This window comes from Pelophylax lessonae, assembly GCF_965119305.1.
Source record: "Pelophylax lessonae genome assembly, chromosome: 1".
Taxonomy (NCBI): domain Eukaryota; kingdom Metazoa; phylum Chordata; class Amphibia; order Anura; family Ranidae; genus Pelophylax; species Pelophylax lessonae.
In genome coordinates, this window is record NC_138768.1 from 185106318 (window position 1) to 185128397 (window position 22080).

Sequence of the window (22080 nt, forward strand, 5' to 3'; positions counted from 1 at the left end):
CAGATTTTGTTCGGCCGAAAAGTCGCAGTCGGAAGCATCATAATAACAAGCCGATAATCGGCCGATCGGACGTTGGCCGAAAATTCACGGCCAACAATCGTTGCGTGTGTACGGGGCATTATGCCTCAGATAATCGTAGGAAAAAAATTGCTTTCGAACTGATCACAAGATAATCTGATCGTTAGTACACAGCTTTCGACAGCTGACCACGACATTTCTTCCAACAAAATCCAAAGGGACAAACACGAAAACTTTTGTCGTATGATAGCCTAGCGAATGACAATCGTTTAATCGGTACAGTATGCGTCCACTAAAAATCCATAGACAAAGACCACGCATGATCAGAAACACGAAAATAACCTGGAAAAAGCCTGGCTGCCATTGTTTTTGTTTTTCACTATCCGATACAAAGCTACACAACCAGTACACAAATCATACGTTTAATACGCATTGTTGAATTCGATATTAGTATCATGCAACAAAATACGGACGATAAGTCGTCCGATTATCTGATCATGTGTAGGAGGCATAAAGATAAGGTTTAGTGTCACTTTTAGTACATACAGATTACAGATCTGTAAAAACAGAACACTTTACTCCAGTAAAGCCGAGTACACACAATCAGAATATCATACAAAAAATACAGCTTTGGAAGCGATCGTATGAAAATCGAATACTTTCGTCCTAAATTATCCGAAGGGACAAACACAAAAATATTTCTCAATATGATTTTTCTTTAATCTCACAGTTTTCATTCAAAAATACATGACATCACTTCCAAATTTTTATTCTGTCGTACGAGGATTTTTGAACTTTAGTAATCTATTTATTTTCAATATGGAGACCAGCATGCAAAAAAAACAAACAAACAAACAAACATAATCTCATCGTGTGAATTAGGTTTAAGTAGTCAATGCATTATCCATTGTATTAAATATATTCACAATGGACAAACAAGTTTTTCACAAGCAATCCTAATTTGTATGACTTGTTAAGAGGATGCAAGCTGATGACAGTTGGCACTGAGATCCCCACAGCTCATGACAATGATCCCATTCTCTGTGCAGGGAGAGATCAGCTTCATACAGCTCTGATTGAACACTGGATCTGATAATATTGTCTGCCCTTATCACTCCAAGCTATGATCCCATCAGCACAATGCTCCTTACCTGGCTCCTGGAGATAGTATCCACAATGAAGCCAAACTGATGGATTTCTTCGGAGCCAATCATTGTGGTTATCAGCTCCCAGACAGAAGAATTCCCTGGAGCAGTCAGCACATGGATGGATGTCCAGGGACAGCTGCAGCCAACTTTGGTGAAGGATGGGGAGTAGTGAGGAAGAGCTTAGCAGGGAGAGCTGCCCTGAGATCCTGATTGCTGCAACCAAGCTGAGCTCATGGAAAAATAGGCACAATCCATTTGATAGGCTGTGTTTATGTTGTGAAAATTTTATGAGAGCAACCCAAGATATGCAAAAGATGTGCCCCGCCTGTGATGTGACAGATCCCTCCTCTGCACCCCCTTCAGTGTGACTACAAGAGAGCACAGCCTGGAATCAGGATCAGGAGGTGTCACTCTGTGTACAGACAGACAGACAGACAGGAGGGGAAGAACAAACACAAGTGTTCTGTGCTCACAAGGAGTGTGCTGCCCATGCCTGCCTGACCTCATCAATGGGAAACTTCCATTCTGATCCTTTCTTCCTCACAATACTGGAACACAACGTTGTTTTCCTTCTAATGTTGGTCATACATGTAATGTTAAAGCGTTATTAATTATTCAGTTGCAAATATTTCTTTGCTGCTAAAACAGCACGAAAAAAAGAAAAAGACGGATTTTGTTGAATTCTTTTGGATTTTCCGCCAGCAGTCATCATTTCGCATTCATGAAACATTTTGGGTGACTTTTTATTCTACTTGCAATAAAATAGATAAATAAATGCCAAATTTTCTTTAAAGTGGCAGTAAAGTCTGTGTGTTTAAAATCTGCTGACAGGCAGGGTTTTTTTTTTAACAGGAGAGACCACAGGGGTCTCCTCTGTCATAAGTGTCCCCTGTCTGTCAGCAGGTAATGTGATATGCGCAGCACAGATCACATTTTGGCCCGCTCTGTGTGTCGTGGCGATGTCACTCCTGTGCGCATGTGCAGGAGAGACGTCACCTCAGCCTGGCCACTCAAGTGCCCATAGATAGGAACCAAGAAGGAACACCGGGTGAAGATGAAAGCTTTTTTCCCCTTAATAATGACAAGGGTTTTTTTTCTTTTCTTTTTTGGCCCTTTTTTCTATTTTTTTCTAGTTGTTCTTGAACTAGGTCACAATCACAGGAAGTGTGTGTGTGTGTGTGTGTGTGTGGGGGGGGGGGGGGGGTAGCTGGGGGGAGTTAGGGGTGGGAATTAAAGTGGAGTTCCAGTCTCAAAACAAAATGTTGCCATCCGCTTGCTCTAAGTAACCTGAAAAAGAATTGGATAATCACAATTTTTTTGGTTTACTTACCTTGTTTTTAAAGAAAATATACTTACCTTCCTTCCACTTCCTTCCTCTGCAGCCGTGGCCTGCGCCGTGACTTCCTGCTTGCATTGACTCCTGGGAGCCGAACGTCATCGCTCCCAGGAGTCAATGCGCCTGCACCAGTCCTGCTCGTCACTTCTGGTGCAGGTGTGTCATTCCCTGCTAAACAGCTTCTGGGCATGCCCAGAAGCTGTGCAGGGATGATGCGCCTGCCCCAGAAGTGATGAGCAGGGCCGGTGCAGGGCATTCTGGGATGTCACCGAAGAGGACGCTCCAGCTTCAGCTGCCCACACCTGAGATGGCAGCGCTGGACAAGACATTTTCAAGGTAATTATTTCTTCTAAAAGGTAAGTGAACCCGGGGACAGTTCAGAGACTATCGTTGCTGAAATGCAGTAGCCCTGACTGTCCCGGGGGTATTTTTATCTACATTCTTTTTTTCAGGCCGGAACTCTGCTTTAAAGCGGAGTTCCACCCAAAAGTGGAACTTCCGCTTTAAATAGTCCTAACCCCCTGACATGCCACATTTGGCATGTCATTTTTTGGGGGGGGGGGAGCGGGTACCTAGTTTTGACATGTACCCGCTCCCACTTCCGCTCGGAGCGCCGCGGCGCCCTGAACGGAAGTTCTCCTCTCTCCCTCCCTCCCTGCAATCTTCTGAGACATGTCAGAGGTCCCAGAAGATTGCGGGCCAATCACGACGCATAGCGCAACTCGCGCATGCGCAGTGCGTACCCGGCTGTGAAGCCGCAAACTGTCACAGCCGGGTGCCCACATCAGTGATGCCGGCGCCGCGGAGCAGAGAGGGAGAAGACGGCGCATCGCTGGACCATGGGACAGGTGAGTGTGCGGTTAGGCTGGAACTCCACTTTAAGTAGAGGGGCCTAGTGATTCCTAGATCTACCTGTGAGAAAGATGTGCCGGATTAATGATGCCTAGATGTGGGAAGCCTCCACCCTCCATGCCTTCTCTTGCCTCTTTCTTAACCAGGATACACACTATACAATTTTCTTTAGATTTTTTCCTTTAGATTTACCAAAACCATATAATATGAGGTCACACCTAAACACTTTCAATTTGTATGCGATCAGGCCGGCCCTATTACTACCTAGTTGAAGGTAAATCTAAAGGAAATGTAACAACAAAAGTTCTATAGTGTGTATCCAGCTTTAGGGAATAAATATGATATATATGGTGGTCACAATAAGGTTCTAGGATGTACAACTTTTTTATATGTTTACAGGAGTATTCAGGTTATGTTTTGAATGAATGTTCTCTTTATTTTTTGCTCACTTATTTTATGTCTTGGTCTATGTCTTGGTTTTTTATTGTGCTGTACTTTTTTTGTAACTCTTTTCTAAAATGAATGAAAAAATTTAAAAAAAATTTTAAAAAAAGGGGAAGCCGTGACTGCTCTCTGCTGGAGAGCTTAGTGTGAAGGTAAGTCTGTCATAATGTGCTAGCATGTGGTGCTGCAGGGGGGCGTTTTTTTTATTTTTAGGACTGGACTTTACTACCGCTTTAACCCATTTGTTTTTAATAATAGCAAAAGATATGTGCATTCTCTTGTGACAGCACACGTCTTTCACAGATTGCGCCAACTGGCACACAATGGTCTCTCTGTCAAGAAGTACCCCTGAACACTTCTTAAAAAGATCATAAAGGTAATTTTTTTGTGTGTTAAAATAAAAAGATGTTATCCATACCTGCTTTATGCAACAATATTGGGGTCCCTACCTCCCCTGCCAGTGCTGTCCACTCCTTCTTCCTACTTCTAGCTGTGTGCATGCATATTCCCGATCAGGGCTGTGTGCATTCATAGACACACACAGCTCTGGTAAGTCATTCCCCCGCTCCCTTCTCATAAGGAGTCTTACTGTGAGACTAGGATGAGAGAAGAGTGATCCTGCAGCCAAGACAGCGATGGATTGGAGGAAGGAGTCAGGTAAGTGTTTAGGGATGGAGGGAGTAGTAGTATTGTTATTAGGGATTGGTAGTGGGGAATTTTTTTTACCTTAATGCAGAGAATGCATTAGAGGAGAAAAAACTATTTTGACTTTGGAACAACTTGGGTTTATGAAAAGCGATTTATGAAAGGTATAATAACGGACAAGATGCAATGGGTTGCGAATGTTTTACAGATACAAAGGTATTAATAAATGGCAGCTCAGTGGGTAACACATCTGCCTCGCAGTACTGGGGTTCTTGGTTTGAATCTTAGCCAGGACACTGTCTGTATGGAGTTTGCACTCCATCTCCCTGTGCATACAAAATAAAAAAAACAGAATTTTTGCTTGCACTTGATTGGATTATTGAAGTCAGCAGAACTTCCTCTCATTCACTAAGGGCGGCCATAGACAAACCGTGCGTGAGCAGGCTGAATGTACCAAGTTGATCGATTGATCGATCGATCAACTTGGATACAACCAGCCTGTAGGATTCACTTGCGATTATCAGTAGCGACTCCCTTAGCCGCTAGCAATGATCACTGTCTTCTCCCGGCAGGGATGACTTCCTCTGGGAAGTAGACAATGGCTTGGCAGGAGGGATTCCCCTGTCAGCACTGTCTGTGTTGATGGAGGGATTGTGCAAATTTCTTTCCTGCAACCCCTGGTTGCAGTAAAGAAAATCGCACCGTCTATGGCCGGCCTAAACTCTGTGGAAAATTGCCCTGCAAAATGAAAAGTCTAATTGCCTTTAGTAAATTAGCCAGAATGTGTAAAGCCAGTTTAGTTGCTGTGCGTTGAAAGGTTACACCAGGCTTGTGTCTGCCCTTTGTATTGGCTATTTGTAGATGTAGCAACAATACAATCAGGTAATCTATGTGTCACTACACTCACAGGAAGGAATTCCAAAGTAAATTATCTAAAATATTCAAGAACCATTCTATTTACTCAGTAGTTCATCCAGGCAGAGCTGAGCCTGTCCTCGTATAGACACACGGGTTGATTTACTAAAACTGGAGTGTGTAAAATCTGGTGCAGCTCTACACAGAAACCAATCAGCTTCCATTTTTTCTTTGTTAAAGCTTAACTGCTTGCCAATCGCCCCATAGAAGATCTACTGCTACAGGGCGGCCACGCTGTGCAGAATCACATATATATATATATATATACACATATACGTGATTCTGCACTTCTGGGTTTTGGGCACGAGACTGCATCGCCAGCGGTTCGCTCCCGCTGTGATTTTCCACAGCAGTAGTTGATCAGCGGGTCCCAAGGACCTGATCTCCACTGCCACGCGCTGATTGTTCGTTACACTGACAGAATGCCAGTCTGCCTATGTAAACAAGGTAGACTGTCATTCTTCATTCCGTGAGTACAGAAGACATGGATCCTGTGTTTCTGTAAAAGAGAAACATCATCCATGTCCATGGGCGTCCGCAAGACTTTTTTCAGGGGGGGGGGGGGGGCATTATTTTAAGGTCACCCATGCTCCACCCCTTTTCAACAATGTCATGAAAGGGAGGGGCTTAGTCATTATACTTATTTTGAGTGTCTATTTTTAAAGAACAAACAGCAGCATTTATTTTTAAAGCCTTTGTTAAGCTTTAACCTAAAAAAAAAAAAAAAAAATGATCCTGTTCCCTTAACCACTTTACTACTAGAGCATTTTGCTGTCTTACGTCTGGGCCACTTTTTGCGATTCGGCGCTGTGCAACTTTAACTGACAATTGCGCGGTCGTGCGATGCCATACCCAAACGAAATTTACGTCCTTTTTTTCCCACAAACAGAGCTTTCTTTTGGTGGTATTTGATCACCTGTGCGATTTCTACTTTTTGCGCTATAAATAAAAAAAGAGCGTAAATTATGAAAAAATAACAATATTTTTCACATTTTTTTATATGAAATTCCCCCCCAAAAAAATGTAAAAATCAAAATTTTTTTAAATTTTTGGCCAATTTGTTTTCTGCTACCTATGTTTGGTAAAAAAAAATTCACAATAAGCGTATTTTGATTGGTTTGCGCAAAAGTTATTGCGTTTACTAACAAAGGGAAAGATTTCTGTCATTTTTGGTGTTTTTTTTTTAACGCGTAATGGCGGCGATCTGCGATTTTTTTGCGGGACTGCGACATTGCGGCGGACAGATTGGACCCTTGACTGACATTTTTGACACTTTTGGGGGTACCAGTGACATTACTGCAGTAATCAGTGCTATATATATGCACTGTTACTGTAAAAATGACACTGGCAGGGAAGGGGTTAATTTTATTGGAGAGGGAGGGGTTAATTTATGCCTGGTGCTTACTGACTTGTGTTTACACAGGCGGGCGGATCTCCACACTCGATCCCCGACGATCGGGGCAGAGCCGCTGCTCCTTCCCTGGCCCGACTCCCGCTGTGACTGAATACAGCGGGAGCGAGCCTCCGGCGGCGCGCAAGCGCCGCCCACAAGGGGGAGTGTCTGACGACGTAGGTCTACGCCGTCAGACGATAACGAGCCACTTTGCCGCAGTAGTACTACGGTACTCAGTGGCAAAGTGGGTAAAGCATGTTATACAGCACAGTGCTTTGCTGTCCCTTTTCTATCACCTAAAATATCTGGCTGATCCTGCCTGGCTATGTCCTCCCCCCTGTAAACTGACCACGGTATACCATGGCTGCTGAGCCCTGATACTGTGGTCAGTTTACGTTCTTCCTGTTCTCCTCTGTCCTCTCTCCCCCCTCCCTCCCTGCCTGTCTGCTCCTGTGTCAGTGCCCCCCCCCCCCCCAACCTCTCCTCCTGCTGCTGTAGTTTCATTTTAAAGTTTCATATCCTGTCTACAGTCTGTTTAATAATCCTGTGTGCCCCTGTGTCTGTGTTTTATAAAAATAAGCCATTCTTTACAAGTTTTCAGAGCGCAAATCGTCGCTCATGTGACCCTCCGCCTCTCTTCTCCTCTCCCAGTCACCTCCTCCTCCCCTCCCGACTGACATCAGTGAGGAATCCTTGGCCCCGCCCGCTGCAGGCAGTTGTCAGACGGGCAGAGGGCAGAGCCAACGGGTCACGTGAGCGGCGCTCGGCCCTCTGAACACGGGTAAAGAACGGCTTATTTTTTTAAAACTCATACACACAGGATTATTAAACAGACCAGAAAGGATGGTATAAAGTGGCTTAACAACCACTTGAAAGGGGAAGTTGACATTCCCGGTTGGGGGGGGAGGGGATTTGGTCCCCCTTGCCCCCTTGCACCTACCTGAGGATGCCCATGTCCATGTCTTCTACTTGTAAAAGCATATTATTACACTGTGGGCATATTTCTCTGGCATTTCTCCCATGCATGAGGTCTTATGATATACGGACGTGTTTTTGCCTGTCTGGAGATAAAAGGAGAATTGATCCTACATGTCACCCTATGTGGACTTTGGCTATTAAAGGCTTGTTGCTGCTGGCTGATTGGATTTACGGATGTCCCCAGTTTTCTTCCAAAGATAGCGGGGTTTAGTGGTCCCTTAAATCACTTACTGCTGTTCTCATCTTCAGTCGGTCAGTGTGTGTTGGAAGGTTTGCGTAACTCCTCTGCAATGTCAAGCACCTGGGTGAAAAGTCCATAGTCCAGAATCCTCTGCTTAATCTCCATACCTGTTTGGACTCTGATGAACTTTTTTTTTTTAATTATATTTTATTTGCCAGCGCTGCTCGTGTGTGTATTGTATCCTCCCACTGCAGTGAATAAATGCCCCTTTTCTTTCCCTTTTTCTTTGGACTCACTTAACCAGAAGTAACACTAGCGCAAAAAATAAAAATCACAGAAGTGATCAAAGCTCACCAAAATAAAGCCCTATTTGTGGAAAAAAAAGAACATACATTTTATTTGGGTACAGTCTCGCACAATCGTGCAATTGTCAGTTAAAACGAGCGCAGTGCGGTATCACAAAAAATGACCTGGTCAGGAAGGGGGGTAAACCTTCTGGAGGTCAAGTGGTTAATTGAACAAACTGAAGTTCGAAGCTGATTGGTTTCTATGCAGAGCTGCACCAGATTTTGCACTCTCCAGTTTTAGTAAATCCACCTTTATGATCTACCTGAACAGACCGATCTCAGACTACGACCAGGAACAGGAAAGTTGTATAGTACACAAATCAGAACTTGTGACTTTCCTGATGTGCATATGTGTTCCTGGTCCCTGTCTCAAGAAATGTTGAAGCCAGGCAGCTAGCATTTTCAAAGGCAGAGCAGCACAGCAGCTTCCATATTCCTCTCATGACAGTTTTTGTTTTAATATTAGGAGCAGAGTTATATAAAGTACTCGAAACCCATACTTGAGTAAAAGTACAAGTGCTCGATCAAAAAGTGACTTGAGTAGAAGTGGAAGTGCTCAATCAAAAAGTGACTTGAGTAGAAGTACTAAAGTATTCAACATTTTTTGTACTTAAGTATTGCAAGTAGTTTTTTTTTTTAAATGTTGCTACTCAAGTACTGAAAGTAAAAGTACCAGTAGTTTTGAAAAAAAATTGCTACTCAAGTACTGAAAGTAAAAGTACAAGTACTGTGTTATGTAGTTATTAAAGAAAGAAGTCAAAAGTTTGAACATCATATTGGTTTTTATTATTTCAAATGCAGCTTTTATTTATACATACAGTAGCATTTATTTTCGTATGCGCTGATAATACACATGTTTTGAGCTTCTTGAAACCTGCCATCTACTGTTCTGGCAGTGGTAATTTTTATAATAGTAACGAGTAACTATGCAGCACAAAAAAAAAATATCGGAGTAGAAGTATTGAAATGATTGAAAAAAAATGTAGTGAAGTAAAAGTGGAAGTAGGAGAAAAAAATTCTACTCCAGGAAAGTACAGATACCGCCTTTCGGTACTTAAGTACAATAGTGAAGTAGTTCTACTTAGTTACTATACATCTGTAGTATGGTAAGCAACGGGTTAAGTTGCTGTCTGCAAAATGTTACAATTATGTATATGTCTGGGAGCTGGGTGTGGCTGAGGTTAGTTGCATGCTGATGTGCAGTGAATAAAGAAGCAACCTGAACAGCCTGTCTGTGTTAATACACTACATTTTGGCGACGAGGATGGCTAGCTTTCTGGATTTACCGGCTATCGGACCGTTTGATGTGTCTGGAGACCACACTAGTCTCTCACAGCGCTGGGACAAGTGGAAGAAGGGATTTCAGCTCTATGTTATAGCCACAGGAGTGACTGCACCTGCTCAGAAGAGAGCCATGCTGCTGCATCTAGCTGGACCTCAAGTTCAGGACATTTTTGAAACCCTGGGAGCAACAGGGGAAGATTCAGACTATGAGACAGCCATGAATAGACTGAGTGAGTACTTTGAGCCAAAGAAAAATATTCCCTATGAAAGATATAAGTTTAGACAGGCTGTGCAAGAACTGGGAGAAACCACAGACAGTTATGTGACTAGGCTGAAATGTCTGGCAAAGTCTTGTGATTTTGGGACTGTGACTGAGGAGATAATCAGAGATCAGGTCATAGAGAAATGCACATCTGTGCACCTCAGGAGGAGATTATTGAGAGAACCTAGTCTCAAACTTACTAGTCTGCAGGAGATTGCAAGAGCCATTGAACTGTCTGAGCTCCAGGCTCTGCATATTGAAACCAAGAACACTGCATCTGTCAATACAGTCTCCAAACCTACCTATAATAATAGGAATATCTGGAGTAGGAATGAGAGTTTTCCAAAGAGGACTTTACATATCACCTGCAATAAATGTGGCAGGGCGGGACACACAAGTCAGGACTGCACTGTGGTACAGAATAAAATGTGCTTTGCTTGTGGAAAGACAGGTCATTTTGCAGCTGTGTGTAGAAGTACAACCAGAGATAACAAAACCAAAGGACAATCTGCACAAGTAAATGTTATAGCTGAGGATAAAGAGAGTGCTCCTGACTGTGAATTTATATTCTCCCTGTGTTCTCTGCAAGCCGGGACATTAACCATTAAGATTGGAAATACAGATGTGTCAGTGTTGATTGACTCTGGAGCTACATGCAATGTTATGGACTTGGCTTCTTGGCACAGTCTTAATGGCAGAGAAAATCACCTTAAATTGTGTAACACCACTAAACAGATTTATACTTATGGCTCCAGTACACCACTGCAACTTAAAGGCAAATTTTATACCTCTGTTCAAACACATGAGACTGGTCCTCCATTGCAGACCGAATTCTATGTTGTAGATGGCACAGGGTTGCCTCTGCTTGGTCGTCACACCGCAATGGCACTAGGGGTGTTACAGATTGGCCGTGATGTAGGCAGCGCAAGAGTAAATATGCTGTCTCCTGCTATTTCTGCATTGAAAGAGGAATTTAAAGATTGCTTCTCTGGGTTTGGAAAATTAAAGGATTTTCAGTTGGAGCTTCACATTGATCCACATGTAAAGCCTATTGCACAGCCAGTACGCAGACTTCCTTATAGCCTGAGATCACCTGTTGAGCACAAACTGGCAGAGCTGCTAGACCTTGACATTATTGAACCTGTGGAAGGGCCCACTCCGTGGGTATCGCCGTTAGTTGTTGTACCAAAGGGCACAGATATTCGGATTTGTGTGGACATGAGATGTGCTAACCAAGCTGTGCAGAGAGAGAGACATCCAATTCCCACTATTGAAGATGTTCTACATGCAATGAATGGGGCAAGTGTCTTCAGTAAACTGGATTTGAAATGGGGTTATCATCAGATTGAATTGACCCCAGCATCTAGAGTCATCACTACATTTGCAAGCCATAAAGGTCTTTTTAGATACAAGAGGTTGATGTTTGGCGTATCGTCCGCACCGGAGGCCTATCAACATGTGATTCAGCAAGTGCTACATGGTTGTGAAGGCACGCATAACATTTCTGATGATATAATTGTGTGGGGAACAAACACACAGGAGCACGATGAACGTCTCCGTGCAGTGCTAAATCGCTTGAAGGAGAAAGGGTTAACATTAAATGAGAAGAAATGCACATTTCAAATGAATAAAATGATTTTTATGGGCCATGTGCTATCTGACAGGGGCATTGGTCCGGAGGACTGTAAAATTAAAGCTGTGTCTGATGCCAGAAATCCTGAAAACCCTGCAGAAGTACGCAGTTTTCTTGGGCTAGTGAATTACTGTGCCAAGTTTATTCCAGATATGGCGACTGTCAGTGAACCCTTGAGAGTGTTGACTCGCAAAGCAGTCCCTTGGAAGTGGGGCTTTTTGGAACAAGGTGCATTTGATGAACTTAAGAGACGGCTGACTTGCGCCACAACTTTGGCTTATTTCAATCCTACTGCACGCACCCAAGTTATTGTCGATGCTAGCCCTGTGGGGTTAGGCGCCATCTTGGTTCAGAGACAATGCACAGGCGATTACAGGCCTATTCAGTATGCAAGCAGATCCCTCACTGATGTAGAGAGACGTTATTCTCAGACCGAGAAAGAAGCTTTGGCTGTTGTTTGGGGATGTGAAAGGTTTCACACCTATCTTTACGGCCTTGATTTTGAAATCATCACAGACCACAAGCCTCTGGAAGTGATATATTCGCCACGCTCAAAACCATCCGCCAGAATTGAGAGATGGGTTCTCAGATTGTTACCATATCGCTTTACAGTGCGGTACAGACCTGGACCGACTAATGCGGCAGATGCACTTTCCAGATTGCCTCAGTCTTCTGCACCTGTTCATAACCTGGCAGAAGAGTACATTCGTTTTGTGGCTACTAACGCCATGCCTCAGGCATTGACACCGCGGGAGGTTGAAGAATTGTCATCTGTGGATCCGGAAATTGCTCGGTTGAGAAAATGTGTAAGACAAGGGGTTTGGGTGGATTGTGACCCAAGCTATCACAGAATCAAACAAGAGCTGAGTATTGCAGGACAACTAGTTCTACGTGGCAATCGTATTGTGATGCCTAAAGATTTACGGAAACGTACATTACATTTAGCCCATGAGGGCCATCAAGGCATTGTACGCACCAAACAAAGATTACGTGAGAAAGTCTGGTGGCCAGGAATTGACAAGGATGTGGAACGTTTGGTTTCTTCATGTCGAGCATGTCAGTTGGTGGGCAGCAAACCTAAACCAGAACCAGTAACTCACACTGTTCTACCTGAGGGACCATGGGAAGATTTAGCCATTGATCTGTGCGACATTCCATCTGGACACCATCTTTTAGTTGTTGTGGACTATTATTCAAGGTGGCAAGAGGTGGTAGTTCTCACTAAAGCTACATCATCAACTGTAATTGAGGGGTTGGAGAGCATTTTTGCATCTCATGGGTTGCCTAAACGGATTGTGAGTGATAATGGTGCCCAATTTACTTCTCAGGAATTTCAGGATTATCTGAAATCAAATGCTATTGAACATCATCGTACAACTCCATACTGGCCACAGGCTAACGGGGAAGTGGAACGCCAGAATCGAACCTTGCTGAAAGCTTTGCGGATTGCTCATTTAGAGAGAAGAGACTGGAAAAAGGAACTGTGGTGTTTTCTTTTGGCTTATCGCACAACTCCGCATACTGTCACTGGCGTTAGTCCTGCGGAACTTCTTTGTGGTCGCAAATTCAGGGCAAAATTGCCAGACATTGGGGGTCCTCCTACAAGTCAGAAACCTTTTCGGCATATTGATGAGGAAAGGAAGATCCGGGCTGAACAGTATGCAAACCACCGCCGCCATTGTCAACCTAGTGGCCTTCAACAGGGTGATAAGGTGTTGCTTCAAAGTGATCGGTTTAACAAACTGGCTCCGTCCTTTGAACCTGAGCCTTATGTTGTAAAGGAGAAAAGAGGTACTCAAGTGGTTTTAGAGGATTTAGATGGTCACATAAAAGTGCGTAATTCCTCATTTGTGAAGAAATTTATTGAGTCAGAAGGTCAAGTATCGGAAGATGGCGAACAGGCAAAGAGTAGTGATGATACTGCCAGTGATCCAGACTTCAATCCACAACCATCCACATCGGAATGGCCAAGAGAAAAACGAGCAACAAATCCACCGGCCTACCTTAAGGACTATGTGTATAGTCAGGAGTTTATAGTTTAAATTTTTAGTTGTTCATCCATGCATTTTGTTAATCTTATTAATACGTTGTGCATGTTATGTTTTATGAGATATATGTGTATGAGAGGAGGGAATGTAGTATGGTAAGCAACGGGTTAAGTTGCTGTCTGCAAAATGTTACAATTATGTATATGTCTGGGAGCTGGGTGTGGCTGAGGTTAGTTGCATGCTGATGTGCAGTGAATAAAGAAGCAACCTGAACAGCCTGTCTGTGTTAATACACTACAACATCTCTGATTAGGAGGCAGCTGCAATACAAAACATGTACAATTACGTCCATTCCAGTGCAAGCTATGTATTTCTGTAAAGGGGGTCGTAGTGTCCTGCACGGGGCTGTTCCTCATTTTTGTAGATGTTCTCCTCATGGAAGCAGAGCCAGAGACAAGATTTCATTGAAAATGTTTAAATGAACATTGTTACAGCTGTATATAGCTACATTGTATCATTTTCTACCAATCTTCAACTGATACTTCAGGTCCCATTCATACTAGGCACTGTATGTAAATCGCACAGGAGCGGTGCTTCACATGCAGTTCTGTCTGGGGCAATTTCAGCCGTATTGATTTTGAACAGGCTGAAATCGCACCGCATGTGCTGCACTAGCTTTTGAACGTGCGGCAACCGCATCACATGGTACTTCTGTACCATGCAGTCCAGTGGGAGCAAACGCAATGCGTCGGTAAGTTGAACTGACCCCTACAGCAGATCGCAAGGGCATTGCGAAGGCGGTGCAGGAAGTTACGCGGAAACAAAGCTCTCCAGTACTGCATTATAGTGTGAATGGGCCCTCAGACTCTACCAAGCTAGCATGTGGACAGTACGGACAGTAAGAAACTCCCATATTTTATACAACATGCACGAATAAACTGGAGATTGTTGAATTCAATTTATTTCAGAAGCAATAAGCATATTTGGAAGTATAGATCACATAATCTGGACATATACAGTAACTAAAAATAGTCCTTAACCACTTGCCTACTAGGCACTTAAACTCCCTTCCTGCCCAGGCCAATTTTTTAGCTTTCAGCGCTGTCGCACTTTTGAATGACAATTGCGCGGTCATGCAACGCTGTACCCGAAATACATTTTTGTAATTTTTTTCAAACAAATAGAGCTTTCTTTTGGTGGTATTTATTCACCACTTGGGTTTTTATTTTTTGCTGAACAGACAAAAAAAGCCCAAAAATGTTGAAAAAAAAACAGAACACTTTTAATAGTTCGTTATAAAATCTTGCAAACAGGTAATTTTTCACCTTCATTAATGTGCTCTGATGAGGGGGCACTGATGGACACTGATAGGTTGCACTGATAAGGCGGCACTGATGGGCACTGATAAGGCAGCACTGGTGGGCACTGATGGGTTGAACTAATGGGTGGCGCTGAAGGGCACTGATAGGTGACATTAATGGGCAGCACTGATGATGGGGGCACTAGCATACTTGCCAACAGTCCCTTTTTTTCCTGGGACAGTCCCTGCAAATAGGAGCCTGTCCCAGGTAATTTATATTGTCCCTGGAAGCGCCTGTTATTCGGGCTGCCCGTAAATGTTATGCAGAAGTAGTGCAGCTGAATGGGAGACTTATTCCAACTCTGCTACTGTGCCCTTAAGTTTGAAATTCCCTTTTTAATTTCCTGTAATTCTCTCTATATTGGAGTAGACTCTATAATCTGATAAGTAGGCAAGATTAATTATGCAGAGTGGGCGGAGCTTCAGGAAAGTGGGTGTGGTAAATGATAGCTGTGCTGCAAAGTGTCCCTGGAAATTTTTTTTAAATGTTGGCAACTATGCACTAGTTGGCACTGATAGGTGGCACTGGTGGGCAGTGGCACTGGTAGGTGGCACTGACCTGCACTGGTAGGTGACACTGGTGGGTACTGGTAGGTGACACTGACCTGCACTGGTAGGTGGCAATGGTGGGCACACATGAGGCAGCATTGTCTTTTCCTCTTCGGGACTGATGTCCCTCTGACAGCAGCCGGCAATAGCCTTTTTTTTTTTCTCCTCCGATTACTGGCTCTGTTTACATCACATGATCAGCATTCAATGGCTGACAGCTGATCATGTGGTAAGGGGCCGGGACCAGCCCCTTACTCTGATCTGTCTCATGGACTCGCTGATCACAGAGCGAGCGGCTCATGCACGGGAGGACGTAAATGGACGCCCTCCCAGCAATTTAGGCCCGCGCTGTAGCCGTCTTTCGGACGGAACAGGTTAAAGTGACAATAACAATATCCTTAGGCCTCATGCACACTGGATGTTTGGCCATCGCTCCTAGATGCCTTTCCTCCTGGAGGCAGTGTTTTGGCAGCTTGACGCTTGTAGACATGTGTAATGCGTTTAAACGTGTCAAGTGCTTGGCCAGAATAATAATAAACACTCAAGTGCCAAACATGCCTAGCATCCACATGCGTTTATATGTGTCAAGTGTTTTTTCTGCCAAAAGCCAGCTGCTCCTGGACATGCTGGCAGTGTTTTTTTTTTTTCTGCCTCTAAATGCATATGTGTGAATGGACACATAGGCTAACATTGAGGGGTGTTTAGAGAAAATTTTCAAAAACGCCAGACGCTCCTAACAGCAGCCTTAAAAACGTCCAGTGTGCATTATTAGCGACAAAAAATTCATACACATCCACTACTGAAAGTGTTTTTCTGCCTCCTTACAACCGTCCTCCATGAGCTTGTTTTTTAAGGATGAGTAGTATACATTAGTTGTGGTCATGTGTACTGCTCTATGTACATCACACATCCCATAGTCCATAGTCTCTAGTCCATCCCAAAAGCAAGCAAGAGAGGGTGGATATAAGCCTCATGCACACCGGGTGTTTGCTCAGCACCTCTAAATGGCTTTTCTTCTAGCAGGAGAAAAGCTGCTTAAAAAACGCGGTACAAGCCGTGTATTGCACACACATTTATGTGTTTTATGCATTTATGTCAACTTCTGGTGATGTTTTTTTTCTACCTGTAACTTTAATTTTTCTAAAATGCCTGTAAATGCCTTTGTGTGCATGGACACATAGGTTTACAGAGATGCTAAGCAGAAAAAAAATGAAACAAAACATCAAATGCCTATAAAAGGTTTTATAATAACCGCTTGCCAACCCACCACAGTATAATATACTGTGGCAGGGCAGCAGGCGCAAGCACGATACCGTACATGTACGACATGTCCCTGCTCCAGGTTAAGGAGTGAACTGCATTACCACCCCACCCTTTATGCTGTGTCCACTGGACAAAGCGGATTGCAGATCCTGGTACTTGGGGACCAGTGATCTTGTAACTCATTCATAACAGCTGTGTTTTCTATGCTGTGATTTCCGCACAGCTATCACATGGTAACTGGTCCATTCACAGTGCCCTCTACCATGTGATTAGCTGTAGCCAATCACACATCACTAGTGAGCACAGCTATCATGAATGTAACCCATTCATGACAGTTGAGAGCTTGGCTGTTACAGTGATCTTTATTGTGACAGCAAAGTGTAAGAAAACAAAACCCCTGATCAACCACCTCATGAAACTATGCAAAAAAAGCTTAAAAAATTGAATATAAAGAAAAAAAAATAAAAAAAAAAAAATATATATATATATATATATATATATATATATATATATATATATATATATTTACATACACACACACACACATGCTGTTACCAAAAGTATTGGAACACCTGCCTTTATACGCACATGAAATTTAATGGCATCAGAGTCTTAGTCCGTAGGGTTCAATATTGAGTTGGCCCACCCTTTGCAGCTATAACAGCTTCAACTCTTCTGGGAAGGTTGTCCCCAAGGTTTAGGAGTGTGTCTATGGGAGTGTATGACCATTCTTCCAGAAGCGTATTTGTGACGTTAGGCACTGATGTGGACAAGAAGGCCTGCCTCACAATCTCTGCTCTAATTCATCCCAAAGGTGTTCTATCGGGTAAGGTCAGGACCAGTCAGGTTCCTCCACCCCAAACTCGCTCATTCATGTATTATGGACCTTGCTTCTGCACTGGTGCGCAGTCATGTTGGCACAGGAAGGGGCCATCCCCAAACTGTTCCCACAAAGTTGGAAGCATGAAATTGTCCAAAATGTCTTGGTATGCTGATGACTTAAGAGTTCCTTTCACTAGAACGAAGGGGCCAAGATGTTCCCTGAAGAACAACCTCACACCATAATTCCTCCTCTACCAAACTATTTGGACCAGTGCACAAAGCAAGGTCCATAAAGAAATGGATGATCGAGGTTGGGGTCGAGGAACTTGACTGGCCTGCAAAGAGTCCTGACCTCAACCCTGTATTTTTTCCCAAAAAATTGCATTTGTATAACCGCTGCGCAAATATGGTGTGATAAAAAATATTGGAACAATCTCCATTTTATTCTCTATGGTCTCTGCAAAAAAAAAAAATATATATATATATATATATATATCTATATATATATATATATATATATATATAATGTTTGGGGGTTCTAAGTAATTTTCTAGCAAAAAAAATGATTTTAACTTGTAAACAACAAGTGTCACAAATAGGCCCGGTCCTTAAGCGGTTAAAGAATAAAGTATGTGGCATATGTAGAGTGCTTAAAGCAGAGTTCCACTCGTTTTCAAGTTTATTACAAGTCAGCAGCTACAAAAAGTGTCCCAAGATCCAACGATGTGGCTGCCCAAAGCCTCGCTCCTCTCCCTCGCCTCTCCCTGGCACGGGCATCACAAGTGTGGGCATCTGGCTGTGACAGCTTGCAGCTTCACAGCTGGGTGCACACTGTGCATGCGTGAGTCACGCTGCGCCTCCTTAGTGGCCTGGCAATCTGCTGGGACCAGTCACGTGTTCCAGAAGATTGCAAGGAGGGGGGGAGAGGTGGCCTGAGCAGAAGCGGAAGCAGGTACCTGTCAAAACTAGGTACCCGCTCCCCCCCAAAATAAATTACATGTGGCATGTAAGGGGGGGGGGGGTGGGGGTGGTGCAAGTCCTTAAAGCGGAACTTCCACTTTTGGGTGGAACTCCACTTTAACACCTCGGGGGAGATCATTTATTAACATTTCTTCCTGCTCTGCACAGCACAGTTATTTTAGTAATTATTTTGAAATGAAATGAATATAAATAACAGTAAAAAATGTGGTATACACTAACATTAATGGTCAGTGTGGAAGTGCCCCCTTATATTGGTGGTCTGTTTAGGTGGGAAATCAATTCATCTCATCTCAAGGAACCCCTAGAAACCTCTGGAGGAGCCCGTGGGTTTAATGGAACCCTGGTTGAGAATCTATTGAATACACGTCATGAATACATTGGAGTGGAAGAAAACGCACCATATAGCTTTCAGTCTGGTGTGATCGCTCTGGTATTTGAAGGTTATTTAGTGAATATAGGAACTGTGACTGACAGCAACAACTGTTACGGTGTGCCTGTGACAGCTTGTAGCTGACTAGCAGAAGGTCATCATCAGGTTTCATGCTTTCAGCCATTTGCTGGTAGTGAATTTGTTACCCAAACACTTTTTTGGCCTCTTTTTCCCTCTAGTGTCACCAATAACACAGCAGCATTTTTCTTCTACTGACACCCCCATCATAGGGGCATTTATTTCCTTCCAGTGACACTATTAACATAGTGGGATTTTTTCCCTCACCAATGTTAGCCCCATATTTTACTTCAAGGGCCCATTCACACTGCAACACAGTGCGGCAAGAGCGATTCTGCGTTGCTGGCTCAGCTAGGGGGCAGTGTGGTGTGCGATTCATGACACTGCTTCATTTTTTTTTTGTTTTGTATAAGCTTTATTTACAAAACGTACACTTCATTCACTGCAAAGTCTGGCGGCATGTTGCACCCGCAGACCTGAAGCAAGGTGTGTGGTAACAGGATTGAATGCAAAGGCAAGTATTTTTCCATGTGGCTTGTCTTAAAGTGGAACTTAACCACTTCCAGCTCAAGGACGTCATATGACGTCCTGGACTTTGAGTGGGGATATGTGAATGATACTATTCTTGAAGTAAACCTGATGGAGTCTGCAAAAGACCTGAGACTGAGATTTGTCTTCCAACAAGACAATGATCCAAAACATGAAGCAAAATCTACAATGGAATGGTTCACAAATAAACATATCCAGGTGTTAGAATGGCCAAGTCAAAGTCCAGACCTGAATCCAATCGAGAATCTGTGGAAAGAACAGAAAACTGCTGTTCACAAACGCTCTCCATCCAACCTCATTGAGCTCGAGTTGTTTTGCAAGGAGGAATGGGCAAAACTTTCAGTCTCTCGATGTGCAAAACTGATAGAGACATACCCCAAGCGACTTACAGCTGCAATCGCAGCAAAAGGTGGCACTACAAAGTATTAACTTAAGGGGGCTGAATAATTTTGCACGCCCAATTTTTCAGTTTTTTATTTGTTAACAAAGTCTGAAATATCCAATAAATTTCGTTCCACTTCATGATTGTGTCCCACTTGTTGATTCTTCACAAAAAATTACTGTTTTATATCTTTATGTTTGAAGCCTGAAATGTGGCAAAAGGTCAAAAAGTTCAAGGGGGCCGAATACTTTCGCAATGCACTGTACCTGCAGCTGCAGGCATTATTCAGATATCATCTTTTGCAGCCGGCGATTCTCTTCAGCATAAGAACAATCATAGCGGCAGTTCAGCCGCTTGATCGTTCTTACAGGGGGTTCTGAGTAATCGTTTGGGGGTTCTGAATAATTTTCTAGCAAAAAAATGATGATTTTTACATGTAGGAGAGGTGTGCCAAAATAGGCCTGGTATGGAAGTGGTTAATCACTTGCCGACCGCCGCACGACTATTTACTGCGGCAGTCAGCCGCTTACAGGCAAAGTGATGTAGGGATATGACGCTCGCCCACGCTCGTTCCCAGGGGAGCCAGCGGCCGCCGGCCACTCGCAATCTCCCACAGGAGAGGGAGAAAGGCAGACGGCTGATGTAAACACAGCCGTCTGTCATTCTCACTAAAGTATTCACAGAGGCTATGCGATCCTATGTAGGATCATATGTTTCTGCGATTACCTCACAAGCCACACACCCCCACAGTTAGAATCACGCCCCTAGGGACATACTTAACCCCTTGATGACCAGTAAAATTAACCCCTTCCCTGCCAGTGTCATTTTTACAGTAACAGTGCATATTTATAGCACTGATTACTGTAGTAATGTCACTGGTACCCCCAAAAGTGTAAAAAATGTCACGCAAAGTCGCAGTCCCGCAAAAAAAAAATTTGCAGATCACCGCCATTACTAGTTTAAAAAAAAAACAATAAAAATTACATAAATCTTTCCCGTAGTTAGTAAACTAACTAAACTAACTCCCCGCACTTATTAGTCAGCACTATGTAGATCATTTTATACTGACATATATTTATTTTATAGAAATACTCATGCATCATTACTCCTGATGAGTGGGCATTCGACCCACGAAACGCGTCGAGTTCAAAACACTATTAATGTATATGCATCCTTGGTATTTTTTATTCTGCCATCATGTTTTATATGTAATATTATGTCACCTGTGTGCTATATATGTTTCTATGCATGCTGTATGGTCATGTATTTTATGCATGTTGTTTTCTAATAAACATTTATCATCTAAGTGACTTGTTTGTTCACCTCAATTAAAGTCCCACCAGGGCAAAAGTTTTTTCTGTTATGCAGCTTTTTGGGGATGGAGGTGAACGTAACTACAATGCCAGACCATTTTTATTAATTTAGTTAGTAAACGCAATAACTTTTGCACAAACCAATCAAAATACGCTTATTGCGATTTTTTTTTACCAAAAATATGTAGCAGAAAACAAATTGGCCTAAAATGTTAAAAAATTTTCATTTTTACATTTTTTTTGAGAATTTCATATAAAAAATGTGAAAAATATTGTTATCTTTTCAAAATTGTCACTCTTTTTTGTTTATAGCGCAAAAAATAAAAAATACCACCAAAAGAAAGCTCTGTTTGTGGGGAAAAAGAGGGCATCTATTTAATTTGGGTACAGCGTCGCATAACTGCGCAATTGTCTGTTAAATTCACGCAGTGCCGAATCGCAAAATATGACCTGGTTTTTGAGCAGCCAAATCTTCCAGGGCTTAAGTGGTTAATAGAGGTGGCCCTTGGCGCAGGTGAATTTATTTGTTTTCATTATCCACAGAGATATGTGAATGATACCTGCAGCTGAAGGCATCGTTCAGATATCATCTTTTGCAGCCGGCGATTCCGTTCACCATAAGAACAATCATAGCGGCAGTTCAGCCGCTTGATCGTTCTTACAGGGGGTTCTGAGTAATTTTCTAGCAAAAAAAAATGATGATTTTTACATGTAGGAGAGGTGTGTCCGGTATGGAAGTGGTTAAAGTAGACATATAGGGAAAACTTTTTTTTTTCCATTTTAGATAGCATAAGGGAGGGTTATAACCCCTGGAAGGTTTTATTTTTGCCTTCTTTGTCCCATTAGGAAGATTTACCTTTACTTCCTGTCCCATAGCCAAAACAGGAAGTGAGAGAAAATCCCTGCAAATTGAGGGAATTCATTAGGACCCCCCAGGTCACCAAAACTAGTGTCACCATTGGAAAATTTCCCCTCTTTTACTTTTCTGG

At 43.0% G+C, this 22080-nt stretch overlaps 1 protein-coding gene across 2 annotated transcripts in view; it reads right to left on the minus strand.

The window, feature by feature from the left end:
• TRIM36 (tripartite motif containing 36) overlaps positions 1 to 1567 on the minus strand; it is a gene marked incomplete at its 3' end in the record, with an annotated part of 168445 nt that extends 166878 nt beyond the window's left edge. For both annotated transcript variants that reach the window (XM_082243345.1, XM_082243344.1), the window contains exon 1: positions 1170 to 1567. In XM_082243345.1, coding sequence (XP_082099471.1) covers positions 1170 to 1232 — 63 coding nt within the window. In that variant the 5' untranslated portion in view covers positions 1233 to 1567. The remainder of the gene's footprint in view (positions 1 to 1169) is intronic.
• Positions 1568 to 22080: the final 20513 nt, after the last annotated feature.